Source organism: Nyctibius grandis, chromosome 8 (assembly GCF_013368605.1).
Source record: "Nyctibius grandis isolate bNycGra1 chromosome 8, bNycGra1.pri, whole genome shotgun sequence".
NCBI lineage: Eukaryota > Metazoa > Chordata > Aves > Nyctibiiformes > Nyctibiidae > Nyctibius > Nyctibius grandis.
The window spans coordinates 17,476,479-17,494,478 of NC_090665.1; the positions used below are offsets into that span (position 1 = coordinate 17,476,479).

The 18,000-nt window shown below is 35.3% G+C and overlaps 1 protein-coding gene across 1 annotated transcript in view; it reads left to right on the forward strand.

Annotated features, from left to right (window-relative positions):
• DNER (delta/notch like EGF repeat containing) overlaps positions 1-18,000 on the forward strand; it is a 131,305-nt gene that overhangs the window by 63,992 nt on the left and 49,313 nt on the right. The window contains exons 3-5 of the mRNA XM_068406818.1: positions 891-985; positions 3,406-3,572; positions 17,627-17,772. Coding sequence (XP_068262919.1) covers positions 891-985; positions 3,406-3,572; positions 17,627-17,772 — 408 coding nt within the window. The remainder of the gene's footprint in view (positions 1-890; positions 986-3,405; positions 3,573-17,626; positions 17,773-18,000) is intronic.

Sequence of the window (18,000 nt, forward strand, 5' to 3'; positions counted from 1 at the left end):
AGTGTGATATTTCATAGGCAAGCTGATGAAGATTCCTGAGAACTACTTAATTAAAACTGCTGATGATGTTAATGTAGGCGATAGAAAGACTCAATTATGCCACATAAAATATTACTTATTTGAAATAAAGGTATCATTGGAAACGGTAATAGTTTGCAAACTGCCTTTATGAAATTACTACTCTACAAGATAGAAATAATTAAGGATACTTGTCTGTGATTCCTCTGTGTTGTGTGGCATATCCTGTATGGTGTCTTGACCTAGTTAATACCGTAACTGGTTTCTATGCCTACTAGGCATCCCAGATTTGGCAAATAGGTCCTTTCACTCTCAACTGTGCTCATAATTTTTTTCCATCAGAAAGCACTGTTTTTCCAAGCAACTTTTACTTGGAAAGAATAGAAATGGACAAGTGGGGAGAGTATTCTTTTCTTTTTTTTTTTTTTTAAAGTAATCTGTGTTTGGACAAAACATATTTCAATATAGTAGGAAGACAATAGCGGTATTTGCTATTATAAATCCTCCAAGATTGTCTAAATTAATGATGCAGTATTTCTTGGATGTGGCAAATGTTAGAGCTTTATTTCTTATTTTAAAAAAACAGAAGCCTATTCATTTTTTTTCTAAACCTGGTAACTTTTAAAGGAAGATGCCTTCAGAAGTTCACGCTTACGTGCATGAGGTTTTTGTTAAAAACCTAAAACGATGCTTATGTGAATTTTCAGAACGTTTGTTGATAGCATAAACGTTTTGGTGAATGTTTTGGTCCATCCTGATGATTTTTAAAAGACGACTGCTGGACTATTAGTGTTATTTTTAAAAAATTCTTTCATGTTTTCTTTGGTCAGATTTTCTGGTTTAGCATTGAATAAAACTCTTTTTATTTTCAGATAAACCCAGATGTGGCTTGTGGAAATGCCAGTTCCAATACCTCTGCCGGAGGCCGGCTTATCTCCTTTGAAGTTCCACAGAATACATCAATAAAGTAAGAATATTTGTCATATGTGATGAAATATAAAAATGCTTTTATTTTAATTTGCCTGGGTATTTTAGACAACAGTTTTTCAGATAGGCAGATTTGTCAAATAGCTGAAAGTATATGAAAGAACTTCAGACAGACTTCAGGCAATTAGCAGTGCCACGACAGCTCTTTGCTTGGTATAATTTTTCCCACATATGTAATATTTTAGAATATGTAAGCGTGTAAACTGTCTATGGGCCATAAAAATGCATTAGAAACTAGGGCAGATGTGTTAAAGATGTCTGTTTGGAGAAGATACATTTCCTTTCTCCTTCATGCAGTGAACACTTTTTTCCCCCCCTTTAATCTCAAGATGGACTTGCTGGTAGAAAGTACTATCATTGCCCACATAAATGCATGTATTTTGTGCATTTGTATTTGATTTCTGGATTATTGCTTCGGGTGTTATCATCAGCTGTGAAATCTTTGTGTATGTCCTACAAATGACATTTCTCAAAAATTTGAATTTATTCTGTTATTTTCAGACTTTTCAAACTCATGCTTTTTCGGTCAAATACTTGCTTTGTTACTTTTAATTAACAGAACCTGACTTCCTAGAAAGATCTGATTCTGTCGGCTGGGATGACGCATTTTCTTATTGGAAATTTTATTTCAAATAAAGATCTGCCAACGTAGTTCTCTGGCTCACAGCTTTACTGCAATTTTAGACTTAGATTTTCCCAAAATAGCCTGCTTTTCTCATCCTGTCATCTTATCTTTCAGAATCCCAGCTTTCAGTTAAAAAGGCCATGCTCGCAGGAAAAAACAAACTGATGCAAGCAGACATGCTGCAGACAGTTTGGAGCAGAAACTGTTATACATGTCCTACTCTTTCCATGGGACTTTGAATCGTGCTCATTCATGAGCGTTTAAGCCTAACTCAGGGAGGGATCTGTGAGTGTGGATGCTCTGACTGGCTGGAATCTGTAAGCAAACAAGTGTCTTTTCTTGAAGTCAGGAATAAGCTGGCATTTGCAGATTCTACAGCTATATTTAGCACCCTTGATGGAGGGACCCCATTTTAAAGGCATTTGTAGCATAGTCATTTTTGCTAATTTTTATACACTATAAGTCTTTAGCAGTGTTTTATTTTGGCAGTTAATCTGGGTAGATTAATGCAGGTTGATATCTATCTTCATTTAATTGTATTTCCTGTTTTAAAGGCCCAAGTAACATCTCTGGTTTGATGGTTCTCTATGAAAGGAAAATAATTTCAGTTTAATGATTTTCTTTTGTTTTGATTGTCAGGTGTGACCCAAACAGTGAAATTAATTGCTTCATGTTCTAAAAGTGAGGTGGTCAGCTCTTGGGGTAGAGATAGGGGCTGTTCTTGAAGGGGTCCCAAAATACTGTCAAAAATGTGCTGCTTATGAGGTCTAGTTACAACATTTTCTCAACTTGTGTCAAACGTAATTACAAAACTTTGCATTTCTTGATTTGAACTCAAGAAGTGACAAGGGAGAGACTGCCTTGTGTTTTTAGCAGGGTTGAAACAATTTCAGTACAGGAAACTGTGGAACAGAACTTAATCTCTGGGTATTTGGAGGCCTGTTTTCAGCAGGAGAGAATTATCAGTTTTCAGCAGTTGGATGCAGTTGTGTTTGAATTTTTGGAGGATTGTTCAAACTCATTTGGGATTCCTTCAGAGGAAATTAATGCAAAGATTTGGGAACTTGCCAGAAACATGACAAGTTTTTATTGTTTCTTTATGGAGCTGAGTAGGGAAAGAAGTATCCTGAGAGGAAAGAAACTCTGACATAGATACAGTGCTCCCCAGTGGAGCTGACAGAATAGATGCAGTTGTAGGTATTACTTTATCCAATCTGTCAATATTCAGGAAGGCACAGTGGACTCAGTGACCTTGGGAGCATTACATGACTCATTTGATTTACAAGAATAAACTGTTCTGAACCTTCGATCTGGTATGTCAAACAAATGAGGGTTTCTACTAGGATCCGTCTCCCTGTATTGAATGAACATTGAATGTTCTTCAGTAAACAAGAGGGCTGGATATACTTCAGCTGCAGAAAATGATGGCATTGCAGATGTAGAACTGAGCTACTATTCAAGAAGGCATAAATACAAAGACTGAATAGGAATATTTTACTATTATGTAATATTTATGTAAACTCTTCTTAGGCGCTAGGATGGTGGAGACTCTGTATGATTAAATCTGCTATTACATATACTATTATGCAAATTTTAAAGTTGCAGCATTTTTTATTTTTGTGAACATGCTGAAAACCTTCAGGCCTTTTCCTGATTCCATACTTGCTACATTTAAATTTTCCTTCTCTGTTGGTAAGCTTTTGTTCTGCAGTGATGTACTTCCTAATAATACCAATTTCCCTCAGTGTAACTATTCTTATTGTTTATTTTCTTAGAATAAGGCAAGATGCTACTGCTTCTCTTATCCTGCTATGGAAGGTCACAACCACTGGATTTAAACAGTGTTCACTTATTGATGGCCGAAGTGTCACTCTTCTCCAGGCCCTGGGTGGACTTGTTCTTTCTGAAGAAATGCTTGCATTAGGAAACAACTACTTTATTGGTGAGTAACATGTTGACTTTCTGTTTATCACCTCTAGGTGACAGCCGAAGGTTTACCCAACATTTAGAGAAACAAAGAGGTAGTTCCCTTAATTTAAGTGCTGCTGAAAGATCCAGATGTGATAATGGGACCATGTTTTAGACATTGGTTCGTTCAAAGCAGACAAGAGGTACACTGAATTCTTACAGAAGTGGCACCATTCAGTTTAAAATCTAGATGGTGATTTTTGCCTGAGATGATGCAAGGTATTTTACATGTTCTATTTGAGTGAACTGTAAAGCTTTTGGTATGTGCTGCAGTAAATAACTGAATGTTTGGGGTGTTTCTTTGTCAGATACTGTATCATGGAAAACTTTGTAAAGAAGCTTGAGCCTGTACATAGTAAACTTGAAAAAATATATTACAATATAGTCGGAAATCTGATCTAACAGTGTTTGCTTGTACTACTTTTTCTCTTCTAGTTTTGTCTCTGTGAATATGAAACCTTAGAAATATACTACATGGTTCATTGGGCAATTAAACGTTAAGCATTTTTGTGGAAAGGGTGTACTGAAAATAGGCTGATACATTATTTTTAAGTGTATGTGAAATACATATTTAATGCAGTCTTTATGCACAGACACAATAGACTTAAACCATCTGCCCAGAAAGCTCAATTTAATTATTGTACCAATGACATGAAACTGGAGTCATCGTGATAACAGCATTTATTGTAATCTTCTTGAAATGCTGTATATCTTATAATGAAGTACAAGCTGCCACAAATTGTTATTCAGCAACTTATCATGCTAATAAATGTAAAATTAAAAGCGTTCTGATGCAGAAACATTGGGCAAAATTCTAAGTGTGTATCTAATACAGAGAAAAACTCAAATGCCGTAGTAGTGCCTTGTTCTCTCCTTTTTGAGCTGTCACTTAGCAAAGATATTGCTTGAAGGTTGTTATTATAATAATTTAATGACAATCAGCAGTGGTTTCTTTTAGTGATATGTTTTCTTCAAATAAGTTTCCAGTTCCTTATGGTTTCTTTATGATGTACTTCCTTCCAAGACACTTAGTTTTAGCTTTTTTCTTTTAATCTAGTTTTGCATTTAATTTATTAGAGTTAAAACTCTCCTCATGTGTCTTCCTTAGGAATAAATTTTTGTATTTGCTTTGTGGTACTTAACATACCATAAAAGTAAGTAAAAGCTTGCTGAAGGCAGGATAATTTGTAACTTTTATGCACTCATGAAAGTACCTAAAGGCATAGCTTGGTCTATAAGCTCCAAATAGAGGGCCTAAGTTGCTCTGTGAAGGCTCCACTTGACTGTACATGCCATACAGCATAGGCTATTAATTTAGATAACTATGAAAGTGTAAGACAATATTTATTTTAGATTGTCTTGTCCTACTTGTCTCTCTGTAGCTGTCTTTCTGTCACTGGGATTTTTACTTTGAGCTGTTTACTGTGTGCTAGGTAACATGAGATGAAAATATACCTTTTCCTTGATGAATATAAAACAAGGTTTTGTTCATAAAAATTGTACTGGAGATCTTGCTTATTTCATGCAGTACAAGTTTTCTGAGACCTCTTATTTTACTTCCGTCTGGTTTTTGATACTTCTTTGGTATTTCTTTTTAATTTCCTGCTAGTGAAATTCTTTGTAGAGTTTTCTAGTTGTAGTGTAATTTGATTTATGTAAAGAACATGAATCATAAATGTGTATGCATGGAGACTCCAATAATAGTGTGATACATTCATGAATAGGAGCATCTGAGTGCTTAGTAAAGATGAGTGCTTAGTAAAGATGAGTGCAGATATCGTGCATTTGAATTTTTAAAATCCTATTTATTTTAGCAAATGGATGGATTACCTGTAGTGCTTTTGTGATAGAAAATGAATACGAAACATTCCTTCTGCATATCTTTTAGTCCTGAGGCATTGCAACTCTATACTATGATATAATGAAGTAATGAGATAAATCGACTGTTTTCTGGAGTAAATTATTTTGTGTGGCATTAATTTAATTATATCTTTTCCCAGAATAACTTCCTTTTATTAAAACACTTGAGCAGAAACAGGATGAAATCCTAAAGGAATAGGGAAACTGAAACATGAATTTGTTAGTTTAAGAGTGTTTGTGACCTATCAACATTTATTGCAAGAAAGAGAAAACAGAGTAGCCTCTGGATTTTCTTCTCAATTGTATGGAAATATTCTGCTTACTTTCCATCATCAGTTCTTGTCTAATAAAGTGTAAGTCTTGGGTGTAAAACTTAGAAAGTAATTCAATCATTTGGTGTGAAAATTGCTGAATTTTGTCTGAACTCAACTGAAATCCATAATTCAGCTAAGGTCTATATAAAAATAATTAAGTCTTTACTTCAGATTTGATCCAGATGTATGGAAATGGTCTGTGAATCCGACACACCTCACTTAAGCTTTTAGTTTTCAGTAGTTTAGTTTTTAATAAAATCAGATGAATAAAGTTTCTCTTATAGACAACTTTGCATATGTTTCTTGATATACATGAAAAACGTACTCTAAGATACAGCAAATTAAAATGGAAGATTTTATATAAAAAAGCAATAATGTAGCATGTGCTTTTATTGATGATATTTAAGCTAGAACAGTCATGAGACCACAAGATACTGTAGGATGCTGGAAGCATAGAATCTCACAGTAAGGCTGTGGACCATACCAGTTGATATATGTACTTTATATAATTTCCTATTCTTCCCCCACTCTTTTTCTGTTTATTCAAATGAGTTTTTAAAGGATTCTTCTCTTAATTTGTGAATTCTGTACGATTTTTTTGACCTTTTAAAAAAATTCTGATTAGAATTGTAAAAGAAAAATGGGGAAGATCTGAGTGGTTTTGGATTTTTTTTTTTGTGTGTGTGTGTCTTTTGATCTACCTCTTATTTGAGTAATTTCTCACTGTGTGGCCGCCAAGTTTTGTTACTTAGCAAGGTACTTCAATTACCTCTTGCAAATCTTTCTGGCTAGGATGGTTATGTCAAAGAAAACATTTAGGGAAATATTATTTGTTTTGTGTTACCTCATGGTGACACAAGTTTAAAGTTGTTTAGACAAGATTGAAAAGACTCAAAAGTTGGCAATCATGTACTGGTTTGCTGATCCTGTGATTCAGGGCACAATGTCTAGAGGTTGGAAAGAATGCTTTCTCTGAAAACTAAAAATAGACACCTTGATCATAGTGCTGTTTGCCCCGGAGACAGTACCTGCACTGTATGAGAATGAAGGGTTTGCAGGAAGGAGAAGAGGGTAACACAACTAAACAAAAAAGAGCAGTCTGTTTCCAATAATGTGATTTATAAAATGGCTGCTGCATCTGCAACAGTCTTTTGCAGTGCAGGAAAAGAGTTATGATGCTGTGATTAGGCAGCATGAATATGTTGTTAAATTACACCATTTACCCTATTAAAATAAGCCGCAGGAGAATGGGAAGGAGTACCGAGTTGAAGACTGGCTGGTACCTTCTGTAACACATTCTTACCATGACTACATTGCTTAGAGTATTTTTAATGAGTTCGTCTGTTAGATTTGATGCTACACATGTGCCAGTCTTCTAAAACAATTTATTCTGTTTTATTAGAAAGACTGCTTATTAGCCAAGACCAATATTGTTCAGGTTTTGAAGTGAAAAAGCGCCTGAAAGTACTTTATTTGCTCAGCAGGTTAGGTGAGTTAAGCGTAGGGTGAAGCACACAGCATATCCCAAGCTGCCGGTGGCTTTTAATGCCAAGTTACTACTAGACGTCTAGGTAATTACTAGACAGTTGATCTGTAGTACAAGCCAGGTGAACTGTTGATCTCTGCTCACTGTTCGCAACAAAAATGCTTCGTTTGATGCCGAGAGAATTTAAAAAGTTCTGTGCCCAAATTCAGGACTTCAAAAAAAAATTTTATTGAGGGCATTTTTGCATAGCAAATGTTTTTAATATCTGTACAGAAAAATATCTGTTCTGTGGGGTGCTATGGGTGGGCATCAAGATTTGCGAAAGAGAGAGGTGGGAAGTGAAGGAGGAGGTAATTAAGCCTATTTTAAAACAGGAGATAGCAATAAAGGGATCAACATTTAAAAGATATTAATTCATGTAAAGTCTGCCTTTTACTTCAGTAGAGTTACAGCTTCACAGTATTTGTTCTAATGTTCTTTGAACTTAATGAGCGATTCTTGTATAAAGTATTTATCGTGTTTATAAAATGTATCATCAGTATTTCTTTTAATTAAGGATCTCCATATCTTCATGCTATCAGTAATAGTACTAAAATATTTGCAAATGAGTGACTGCAAAACTTTACCTTGTTACAGTCTTCATTGCAATATATCTCGAAAAATTGAAATCAGATGAAATACATTTTAAAAGTCTGAAAAAATGAGATAAGCGTACCCTGATGCACTGTCTGTGCATGAATCTTTCAGACTGAAGTTCTCATGAATGTTAATAGGTTACAGCTAAGGATCTCTGTGGTGAGTGGAAAGTGCTGCTTGTTATGTATTTTGGGGGGAATCTAATCCACCCAACATTGTGCCCTTCTCTCTTTCAGGAATTAATATACTGGACTTAGGAACATGTACTGGAACATATATATCTTTTTCTATACAAGTTTGTTGCAAGTACATAAGATACACTAAAATGATTAAACAGTATCTCTCTTGAGAAAATATTGCATTAACATTTTCCTTTAGAAAATACCAAAGGGCTTGCTGAAGGGCTTTGAAGGACATTTTCAGCTTGTATGGCAACTCTCAAAAATCCTCTGTGGTTTGTTGCATGCATCTTATTTATCCAAACGTGCAATCACACTCTGATTGAAAACTGGAACATTTATTCTGAAAACACAGTCTGCTATTGAAGTAGTGAAAAAACCAAAACCAACACAAAATAAAAGCATTAAAAGATTTATTTTTTTTAATACTGGCATTTTGGAAGTTTTACAATGACTGTTTACCATCTGTTTCTTCATGAGTCAGTTTTTACTCTGGGGCTAAATTAATATACCTGTTCACTAAGGCAACAATTCTGTGCTTCGTGACTCAAAAGATACACCTGTGGATGTGAGACGACTTTGGTACAGTTTACAGTCTACGTGGTAAACCAGTATAGGTACACCTATACTGGTGTACAGTTAGCAAATTATACTTAACAGTCCAATTCTGCTAGTAATCAAAACCACCATAGCTTTTTTTTTTTTGTTGCATGAGTTTGGAAATTGTGTAATAAAATTGCATATTGTATGATTACCGCTTCAGTTTTAAGAAGTGTTTATTTTGAGGTTTTGGGCATAATGTAGAGCATGGAGTTGGCAGTGCTGACTCTGTGTGCACGCAACCTATTTTCTTCCTTTCTCCCAACAATATACAAAAAGGAATGATGTTTTCAGGTCTTTATCATGGTTATTAGGATATTAACTCTGTTCACAAAACCTGCTTCTCATCAGCTTCCATGATAAAATGTTGGAAAAATTGTTTTTCTACCTTGGTGTGTCTACTGCTGAAGCTGCAATGATGAGAGCTGTTTCAGAAAAGTAGTAAAACAGACAGTTGGGCGTTAGTATTTTGCCTCCATTTCCCCATAGGTAATATGCTAGCAAAGTTTGTATATCTATAGGTGTTAAAAAATGCTTGTAAATAGCTTGAAATTACTTGCTTTTAGACTTCGTGCTTTATTTAGCACTTCTATGATTCAGCTTAAAAAGCAGCTTTCATGAGATATTGCTAGATTTTTTTAATTTATTTTATGCTTATAAAATAAGAGGAAGAAATTTTTAAGCAAAATTGTGATTTCTCAGATAAGACCTTACAGATAATAAGGCAGAAGGTTTAACATTTAATATGAATGAATATTTTTATCTGAATAGAAAATAAATCCTCCAACACAATCTTTAAATTATGAGGCTTATTTTCATCACAGCAAAGAAAAATTGATGTAGACCAGGTGTGTAATCTGGTTTTCTGCATGATGTCCAGCCCTCTAGATCAAAACAATTTCACTAACTGGTTTAAACTATAATTATAAAGTATTTCAAAAGTATTTCCTTAAATAAAATTGGTAGCTATACAAACTCACTTGAAAATGGATGCTGTAGCATCTTTACGGTGAGATGAAGAATACTGATGCTATTCAAATGCCAGCACCTATAAGGTAGCTTGCCTGAATTCCAGAAAACTTTTTGAAGTTTTGCTTAAAAAGGAAAATTAATGCTTTGCTCCTGAAGCACAAGAGATCTGGGGCATTTAAAAAAATGTGTGAATCTTATGTATATGTGTACAGAAAGGATAATATTTTCCTATCCAAAATGCTGTCCTGCCTTTCTAATGCAACAAAGTATTTTCTCTGCCCTGAGCAGTTATTTGCTCTCTTGATGCTCTTTGAGTTATTTAATGAATCTCGTTGCCACATCTCATAATAAATTAACAAGTGGTCACCACTAATATGACTGCAGGTATATTGAATAAGCAAAATGAAACTTAGTGTACAAAATACTACATTAAAAATAAATACGCTAAAGAGAAGTTCTGAAAAAAGTCAGTCTAATCTTCTAGCACTTTTTATCTGGCTTTTTATCTGGAATTTCAGATTGGGAGGCAAGTTGTAACTGTGTATTTTGGATGATGTGCTTTATGTTGTTACATCTATTTAAAACATGCACTTATTTCCATTGAAATAAAGCAGTTTGCTGCATGTTGAAATTGTTTTTACTTAGGTAAAAATAAAATAGGACAATTTTATTTCATAATAGGAGATGTGTGAATTGAATTCACTGAAAGCCACGGAATCGAGTTACTCTAGCTTTAACAAGTTACTGTGTCTCAGCTGAGCATCTGGGTGAGCTCCTAGCCCATGGCATATGTGCAGTCATTTGACTTAACCCTCTTTCACTCTGGACTAAATTAAATCACATTGCCTTGCACACGCCACAGTTGGAGTGTTCACGCAGTTGTGCTGCTCAGCCGATGTGCAGTAACGTGTGTGTGTGTGGCTGTTTAGTTACTTTTGTGCAAGTCAGCCTTGCTGGCGGGGGAATTTGGTGACAACTGCTCCAGTTAATGGGGTTTTCATTTTTATGTGTGCAATTTGCCTGGATGGGCCCTATTGTAGACAGTATTGAGCATTGTGCTCAACTGTGAACATTTCCCTGGGGTTCTGGGCATAAGAGCTAACCTTGCAGAAAATGGCCATGTGATAAACAATAGGAGCAGCAGAAGTGCAAACAGTGTAAAAAGTTCAATGAAGTGTTAATTTCAATGACTTTTTTAAAAGATGGCCTTATAAGGCAAAAAGTTAAGCATTCAGCTGAAACCCAAACCATTCTCAAGAATGCTGTTTGGCTGTATAAGAAAAGATATCTTTATAAATATGATAAAAATGAATGTCCTGCCCTGCCCATCGTGATCAAGTTACATGTACCTTGTCTCACATATAAGTAGATGTAAACATTAGACCATTTTTTAATACATTGTATTATGTTTTAAGCTGGCATCTAAAAAATTTTTACACTTTAGAGTAATCTTTAATCAGTAAATTATTCAAATTTTTATTCACTGCTACTTCTAGCAGGTAACAGTAAGAAATTATCTTTCTAGTCTATCTTTGGAGGTTCATCTGCTCAAATTTGTAATGTTTGATGAAATACCTTTTGTTTGTTTATTTTTAAGATTTCTCTTTCTTCAAATATGACTTTTGTGACCAATTCACAGTCAAGGTATTTATGTTTAATTGATCACATGGCTGTTTGCACTGTGAGATCTTGGACAGAATGTTTAACCTTATCTGTAAAATAAGGTTATTAATGCATAATTTAAAGGAAACTGTGAGGCACATTTTAATAACGCTTGTAAAATGCTTTGAGATCTTCAGCTGTAGTGTAACATACTCTACAGTATATTTAAAAGTAGGGTAGCCACTCATAAGTCTTGAAGTTGAACCAGTCACAGTAGATAAGTCCTAGTTAACCTTGCCATCCAATCTACCACAGCTCCCCTTATCGCAGCCCCAGCTATGTCATTTGTATGCCACCACACTTACCTGCTTTTGTGAAGTGTGGTGTCAGAGATTCTGGTGGTCTACACTTGTGGCCAAAATAGTTCGCTCCCCGCTTGACAGCATTGTGGAGATGCTGATAAATAAGCACATAATGGGGAAATAGTGATACAGGAAATCTATTAGAAGATCAGTCTTGTCACCCTCCACTGGGCTTTCACCATTATTTTGGACAGTCAGCAGAGTCCTTGAAGCCATCACACAAGGTCACACTCTAAGCTACTGTCATATCTCCTTAATAAGCTGTATGCAAGTGGTTTCATAAGAGTTATTGTACTCTTGCTAGCTCACTATTCATAATCCTATCATGGGTTTTGGTTCAGTCAAACTATTAAATTGGGTAATTGTTTAGTAACAGTGAAATTCAGAAACTGCGATTTGTTACAGAGGAAATGTAATGGAATACGTGTTTGGGGATTTTTCTGTGCTAAGTGAATCCAACTGGTTTGCTCAGTTCATAAATATGTTTTAACTGTCAGTCCTGGAAAACTGAGCTCCAGCTTGAAAGTCAAGCTGTGTGCTATTTCTTCCCAAAGTTTCAGTAATAATTTTCTGACACACAAATTTTGCGTTCTGTTACATCTGTGTAACACTATCGCTGTCAATCTGCCTCTGATAGCATTGCAGAAATGCTACTGAGAATATAACGATGAGTAGCACATTTATCTTTATCACTGTAATGGTGATTATGTCTGAGAAGAAAGTATAGATTTGATTTTCAGAACCCAGGATGAGTTTTCAGTGTTGGTAGTGAATGAAGAAAGTGTTATCTATTTTAAACTGAATGTGACTATGATATCAATTTGGAGAAGGAAAAAAATGCAATGAGAAGTTTTACAGTCACTTATCAACAGCAACAAAACCAACAGAATCTTTAAATTGTTCTTTCATGTGAATTGTTGAAAAATAAAGTATTTGAAACAGTTCTTGAACTGATTCTCACTAAAATCTATATATACTTTCAAAAGCAGTATCTGACCAAAGCTTCTGTGACAAAGCATAGTAAGCATGCTGATGTATATAGAGTTTGGGAGAGTTATATCACTTATAAATAGTGCTATTTGTGGGCAAAATAGCAGTTTTGGTATTGCAGCTGTATTTTTGTATCCCCAGATGCTATGCTGCCTGGCAGTATCATTAGAGAATGATCTCAGATGTTCCGTACAAGTATCCTGTGGTACTGACGGCACAGAAGTATGGCATCAAAGATTGTGAATGTCATTGACTACCTGTTTCTCACTTCTTGTTTTCTGCCTATGTATGATAATCATCCTAAGGCAAACTAGGAAAGGACTCCTGACCCATTTTTTCAAATTCTGTAGAACAGTATTAGCGTCAGGGCCCTGAGGGTATTGACAGGCCTTAATGACCCTGACCATTAGGGTCATGGAAGAAGTGATAAATTATTATCTATTTGTAAATCAGAAGCATGCCTCTACTATTTTGACACGTAAAGGTAAATTTTCGCAATCTGCTTAGATCCAAAAAGGCACTTATGCATGGTGGTCTTTATAGTCTTGAATGTTAGCTATACCATATGGTACATGGACAGTGTGAGTGCTATTGACATGAAATAATCTTTGGATAAAATTTGGACATGAACAATTGTAGGAGAAAGGACTAAAATACAAGTCTCCCTTTGTCTTTTTTCTGACAAGTGCTGTAATCAAAATTAGGTTCTTTTTTTTTTCCTAGCTTCCTTTCTTTAAATTATTCTTATGTTTACAAAGTTCAATGGCCACAAAAGAAAAAGTTAAGCATATTGACCACTCCTGTTTAGATAGCATTTTCTCCTGTGATGTGAGAGATGTGGTCAAACAGAAAACTCCTCTTGGATCTTTTACGTTTTAGGTTAATTCTATAACTTTCCCCTATCTGTGGATGAGCTAGCAGACATACTTATGTAGCTTCTATCCTGGGCCACTAAGGCTTATAAACTGTGGCTCAATATGCTCTGATAGCAGTCGAATTGTTTCTGGAAACTGAAATTGGATCTGGAAGTATTATAGCTTCATTAAGTTACTACATGACATGAACTGAAGATGTGGTGCAAGCACACCCAATACCACTGCTTTGCTTCTGAAGGACTGATACTATCTGGTTTTCTTCCATTTGTATATATCCCAGTTTCCCTTTTTCCAAATAATGAATAACTGACTGTACTGTATACTGGGAGTGGGGGTCGAGAAATGGTATCACCTTATTCTGGGGCCCTTTTTCATTTTCCTACCTATTTTGACTTACCAATACCCTTAGTGCCAGGGCTATATACTGTGCAGGGAAAGCTGTAGGCACTTAGTGTCATTGAGAACTCCACTGCTTTGCAAAGTGTTGAAGTTGGCTACTGACCCCAAAAGCTTTTGGGCTGAGAAAGTGTTGAGAGACCAAAAGAGAACAGAATGGAAACTGATAGACATCCCACTGCTGTCTCGTTCCCTTGAGAAACCAGGCTAAAAAAAGTTGAAAATTTGGGAACTGATGCTTCATTGTAAGTGAGAGCCCAAACCCCTTGACAGTCATTCTCTCTCATTCAAGAAACCTTCAGGTGGACTCCAAGACCTATACTTTTGGGAACTGGAACTTTAATGTAGGGAACTATTACCGTATTTCTGCTGTAAAATGATAATATATTGTTTCAGCTGTTCTTATATGCTAAGATTGGAATACAGAGAAATACATTTGAGGCAATTGCAATAAGCAAGTGTTTGTGTGTGTAATAGCATTGAGTGCATACCAAGAGTTAGTTACAATTTGTAGTTGAGCCTTATGCCTTCTGTTAGTATGATATGCAATGGGATAATGTTCTGAGTTGGTGGCCTGTAAGCTTCAGTCTTATTTTGGCAGTCCACTATGGACTAGCTTGCTGACATCAGTCTGTCGTGCATAGAAGGAAGGTATTCAGAAATGGGGCTTGCGAAGGTAGCAAATCAGTTTGTGTAGTCTAGAAAATCTATAATAATCAATTAATATTTGAGTAGTGGTAATCTGAATGGCATGATATGAGCTTCCTGAAAGCACCTGGACACAATGATGACACCTGTCATCTTCTATTTTGACTTTATTCCTTATTTTTCTTTCTTAACTTTCTTGATGTGAGAGAAATGGCAACATATGTGCTTTGTGCTCCTAGGCCTAAGTAGGTGAAGCTACCAGGATGGAATGAGCTGTAGTGTATTTTACCATGCGTACTGCCAAGGAAATCATGCAGGCATTTCTCAAACTGTCAACTGTGTGTGCAAAGCTTGAAAATGCCTCCTCTGCAATCTTAATGACTACTTAAATCTTATTATGATTTATTAGGTTTTAAAATTGTTTTCATAATATTACTGTAAATACCTCAACCCTGAATTCTTCAACTTAAAATGCTCTGATGTCATTGTGTTTTAACTAGCTTTAGAACACCAGCAAGGTTAAACTGAACAAAATTACCTGTACAAAACATCTGCAAGGCTTTTCTCCAGACTTTGATGGAGGAACCTGTAAACATGCTTCTGAAATTATTCTCCTACCTAGAAGTTAAAAATAGGACTTAAAACTCACTGTAGTTCCATTGCTGTTATGGGAATCGGAGAAGAAATAGAAGTGCTATGACCTGAGTTAAGCAGGGAGTCATATTTAGATGATCACACAAGCTTCTTCTAGCCTTAAAATCTAGAGATCTCAGAAAGCTGTATGCAACTTATATAGAGTGAAAGTAAATAGCTGTGTTTTTATTTTTCTAGTCTTCGGAAATTAGGTGAGATAATTAGAAATTACAGGAAAATATGTAACATTCCAGTGAGAATAATGTTTTTTTTTCAGTGGTTTGCCTAAGGGCTTTTGATACCAACATAGTAACAAGACTCAAAGTACAAAGAAGGTTGATTTAATATTCCTTTAGGGAGCTGTCCTGAAGAATATGTAACAATCTGCTTCAGACAAGCAAATGTGAACCCAAAGACATTTCCTAAATACCACATTCTTCCAAGCATTCACATATAATTGCATGGCTGCCAGTGACAATTGCATTCAATTGGTAAAGGAAATAATTCTGGCTGCATCTTTGAACAGATGGGTAAAAATGGGGTGTGTATTAAGGCCAGAATAAATTGGCTTGCTTTGAAGAGGTCAGCAGATTACAATAATCTTCACTAGCCAAAAGAGGCTATTAGACATTTGGAACTACACCCAATACATTTTTTTAATCTGATCTTTTAGAATATTCAACTGACTTGTAGATGCTATACTCAAGCCAATGACATCTGTATTGCACACAAGATTTTCCTGCTTTGAAGGTATGATTTAGGGATCATTGTTTCTAGCATAGACAACTAATTGTTCAAAGGATGCAGAATTTAAAAAAGTGAAATCTAAAAATGAAGAACAGAGAATGGAAGTCTTGCATATGATTTTCTACGGAATTTGTAGAATTAGTCGTGCTTGACACTTTCATATGCAGAATGTAAGTAATATTTAGCAGCTGTTCTGGAAAGAGAATTCACCTGAAGTTCAGTGTGTTTCATGAAACTTTGGTTTATTAATATTCATTATAAATATTATCTTGTGGTAATCTTTTTCTGCTCGACTAAATATTTTGCTGTCTCCAGCCTATAATGCAAGAAGCTAGACTGCATCTTTGAAGTTCCTTTGGGTGTTAGGCTGTAAATGGATTCTAGAATTCAAAGTGGAAAATATTAGGAAAAACATTGTCATACACTTCCTGCATCTATTTACTGTCATTCTTTTTAAAATTAAGGATATTTAGATTTAAAAAAGCATCCATTTTTACTTAAATTCTCTCTACTAATTTCTAAGGAAAAGTGTAATCCTGCAATGGTTCTGTGCTTGTAACTTTCCATGCTGATACTACAGTCTTAGACCCTTAGGAGTCTACCTACATTAAGGATAGCCATGTCAAAGTTAAGTTTGACAATTTATGGAAGGATCTTAGGGGGTTTTTATGCATGTATTCTGCATACAGTATATACACTATACCAAGCCCCCAGTTTTTATGTCACTGCACATTTATTCTGCCACAAGCTCCCACAACAAAACAGCTAACTGATGCCACACACGGAAGGGCTGTAATCCAGGAGTGTAATCACTATGGTGGAACAATGCAGTTCGAGCACAGGTGAAGTATAGGAACAGGATATATGTATTTTGACATGAACTCTGGCTTAATTGCGTATGGCATGGGCTGGGTATGTACTTCATTTGATCTTTCCTGGCGTTCTTTATTTTATTTTCCAGATATATCTGTTAGGAATATGGGTGATATGGGTGTTGTTATGCTCCAGTGTATTTTAATAGCTTCCAACGAACTATTTTTTTACTTCCATGCGATTATAGGTGCTAGCCAGAGATTCATGAATTTTCCTCTTCCTCGTCAAATGTTCCCATTTTCATGTTTTGTTCGTCTATACCTGGTATATCACCTGACAGAGTGATCAGATCAGACATTCAATAATACTTGTATTGCAAATATATAAAGAAATGCTGTCAAGCTGTGTATGTATGTTCTTGCAAACTTCATAAAAAATACAGCCAAAGGGATTGTCCATCTGTTACCAATGCAATGCAGTTTATGATCTCTGTGCTTTTTAGCTCTGAAATAACTTTCAGAAATTCATTTAAACATTTTTCTCCACTGAATTTGATTTTAATATTCATTGTCATTAAAAAACTTAAGGAAATGTATTTTTAACTTATCAAAAAGATAGCAGGCAAAAGCATTTGATTATTCGAGACCCGAAAAACGATAGCAGATTAGAGCTCTGGAGGTACATCTGTTTCACCAGACTGCCTTCCTTTTGTTAATCAATATAATGAGTGTTTGTTTCCTAACTATATTCTAATTTGTATTTACATGCATTAAATTTAGATAGGTGTGTATGAAATATAAGCAATAATGTTCTTAGTTAACAGTTTCTTTCAATTCAGTTTTACTTGTTTGTCTAGCAGTAGAGCATTGATATGTATTAGCATATTTTCTCGTATAATAAGAATTTTTTTTTTAGGTTTTTTGAATGATTCCGTTACTAAATGCATTGTGGCTCTGCGATTGACTGTGATAGTGAAAGTCAGTACCTGCATGCCTGTGGGAAGCCATTCAGATAACTTCCAGTGTTCGGGAAAAGGAAAATGTGTCACCAAACCAGATGAGGTAAGGTGAATTTATCAACACCTTTCTGGAGTGTGGAAATACTGTGATAATATAAACACAGAATAAATTGTACTTGGTCCTCTGAGTGTGTGCATACTTTGCTGCTGTGTAATAGGCTTCTAAAGTTCACAGATGTTACTAAATAATAACAATATATTTATTTGTTATTCATAAAAATCAAGCACTTATAGTAAGAACACGACTGATAGGACATGCAAAAATTCACAC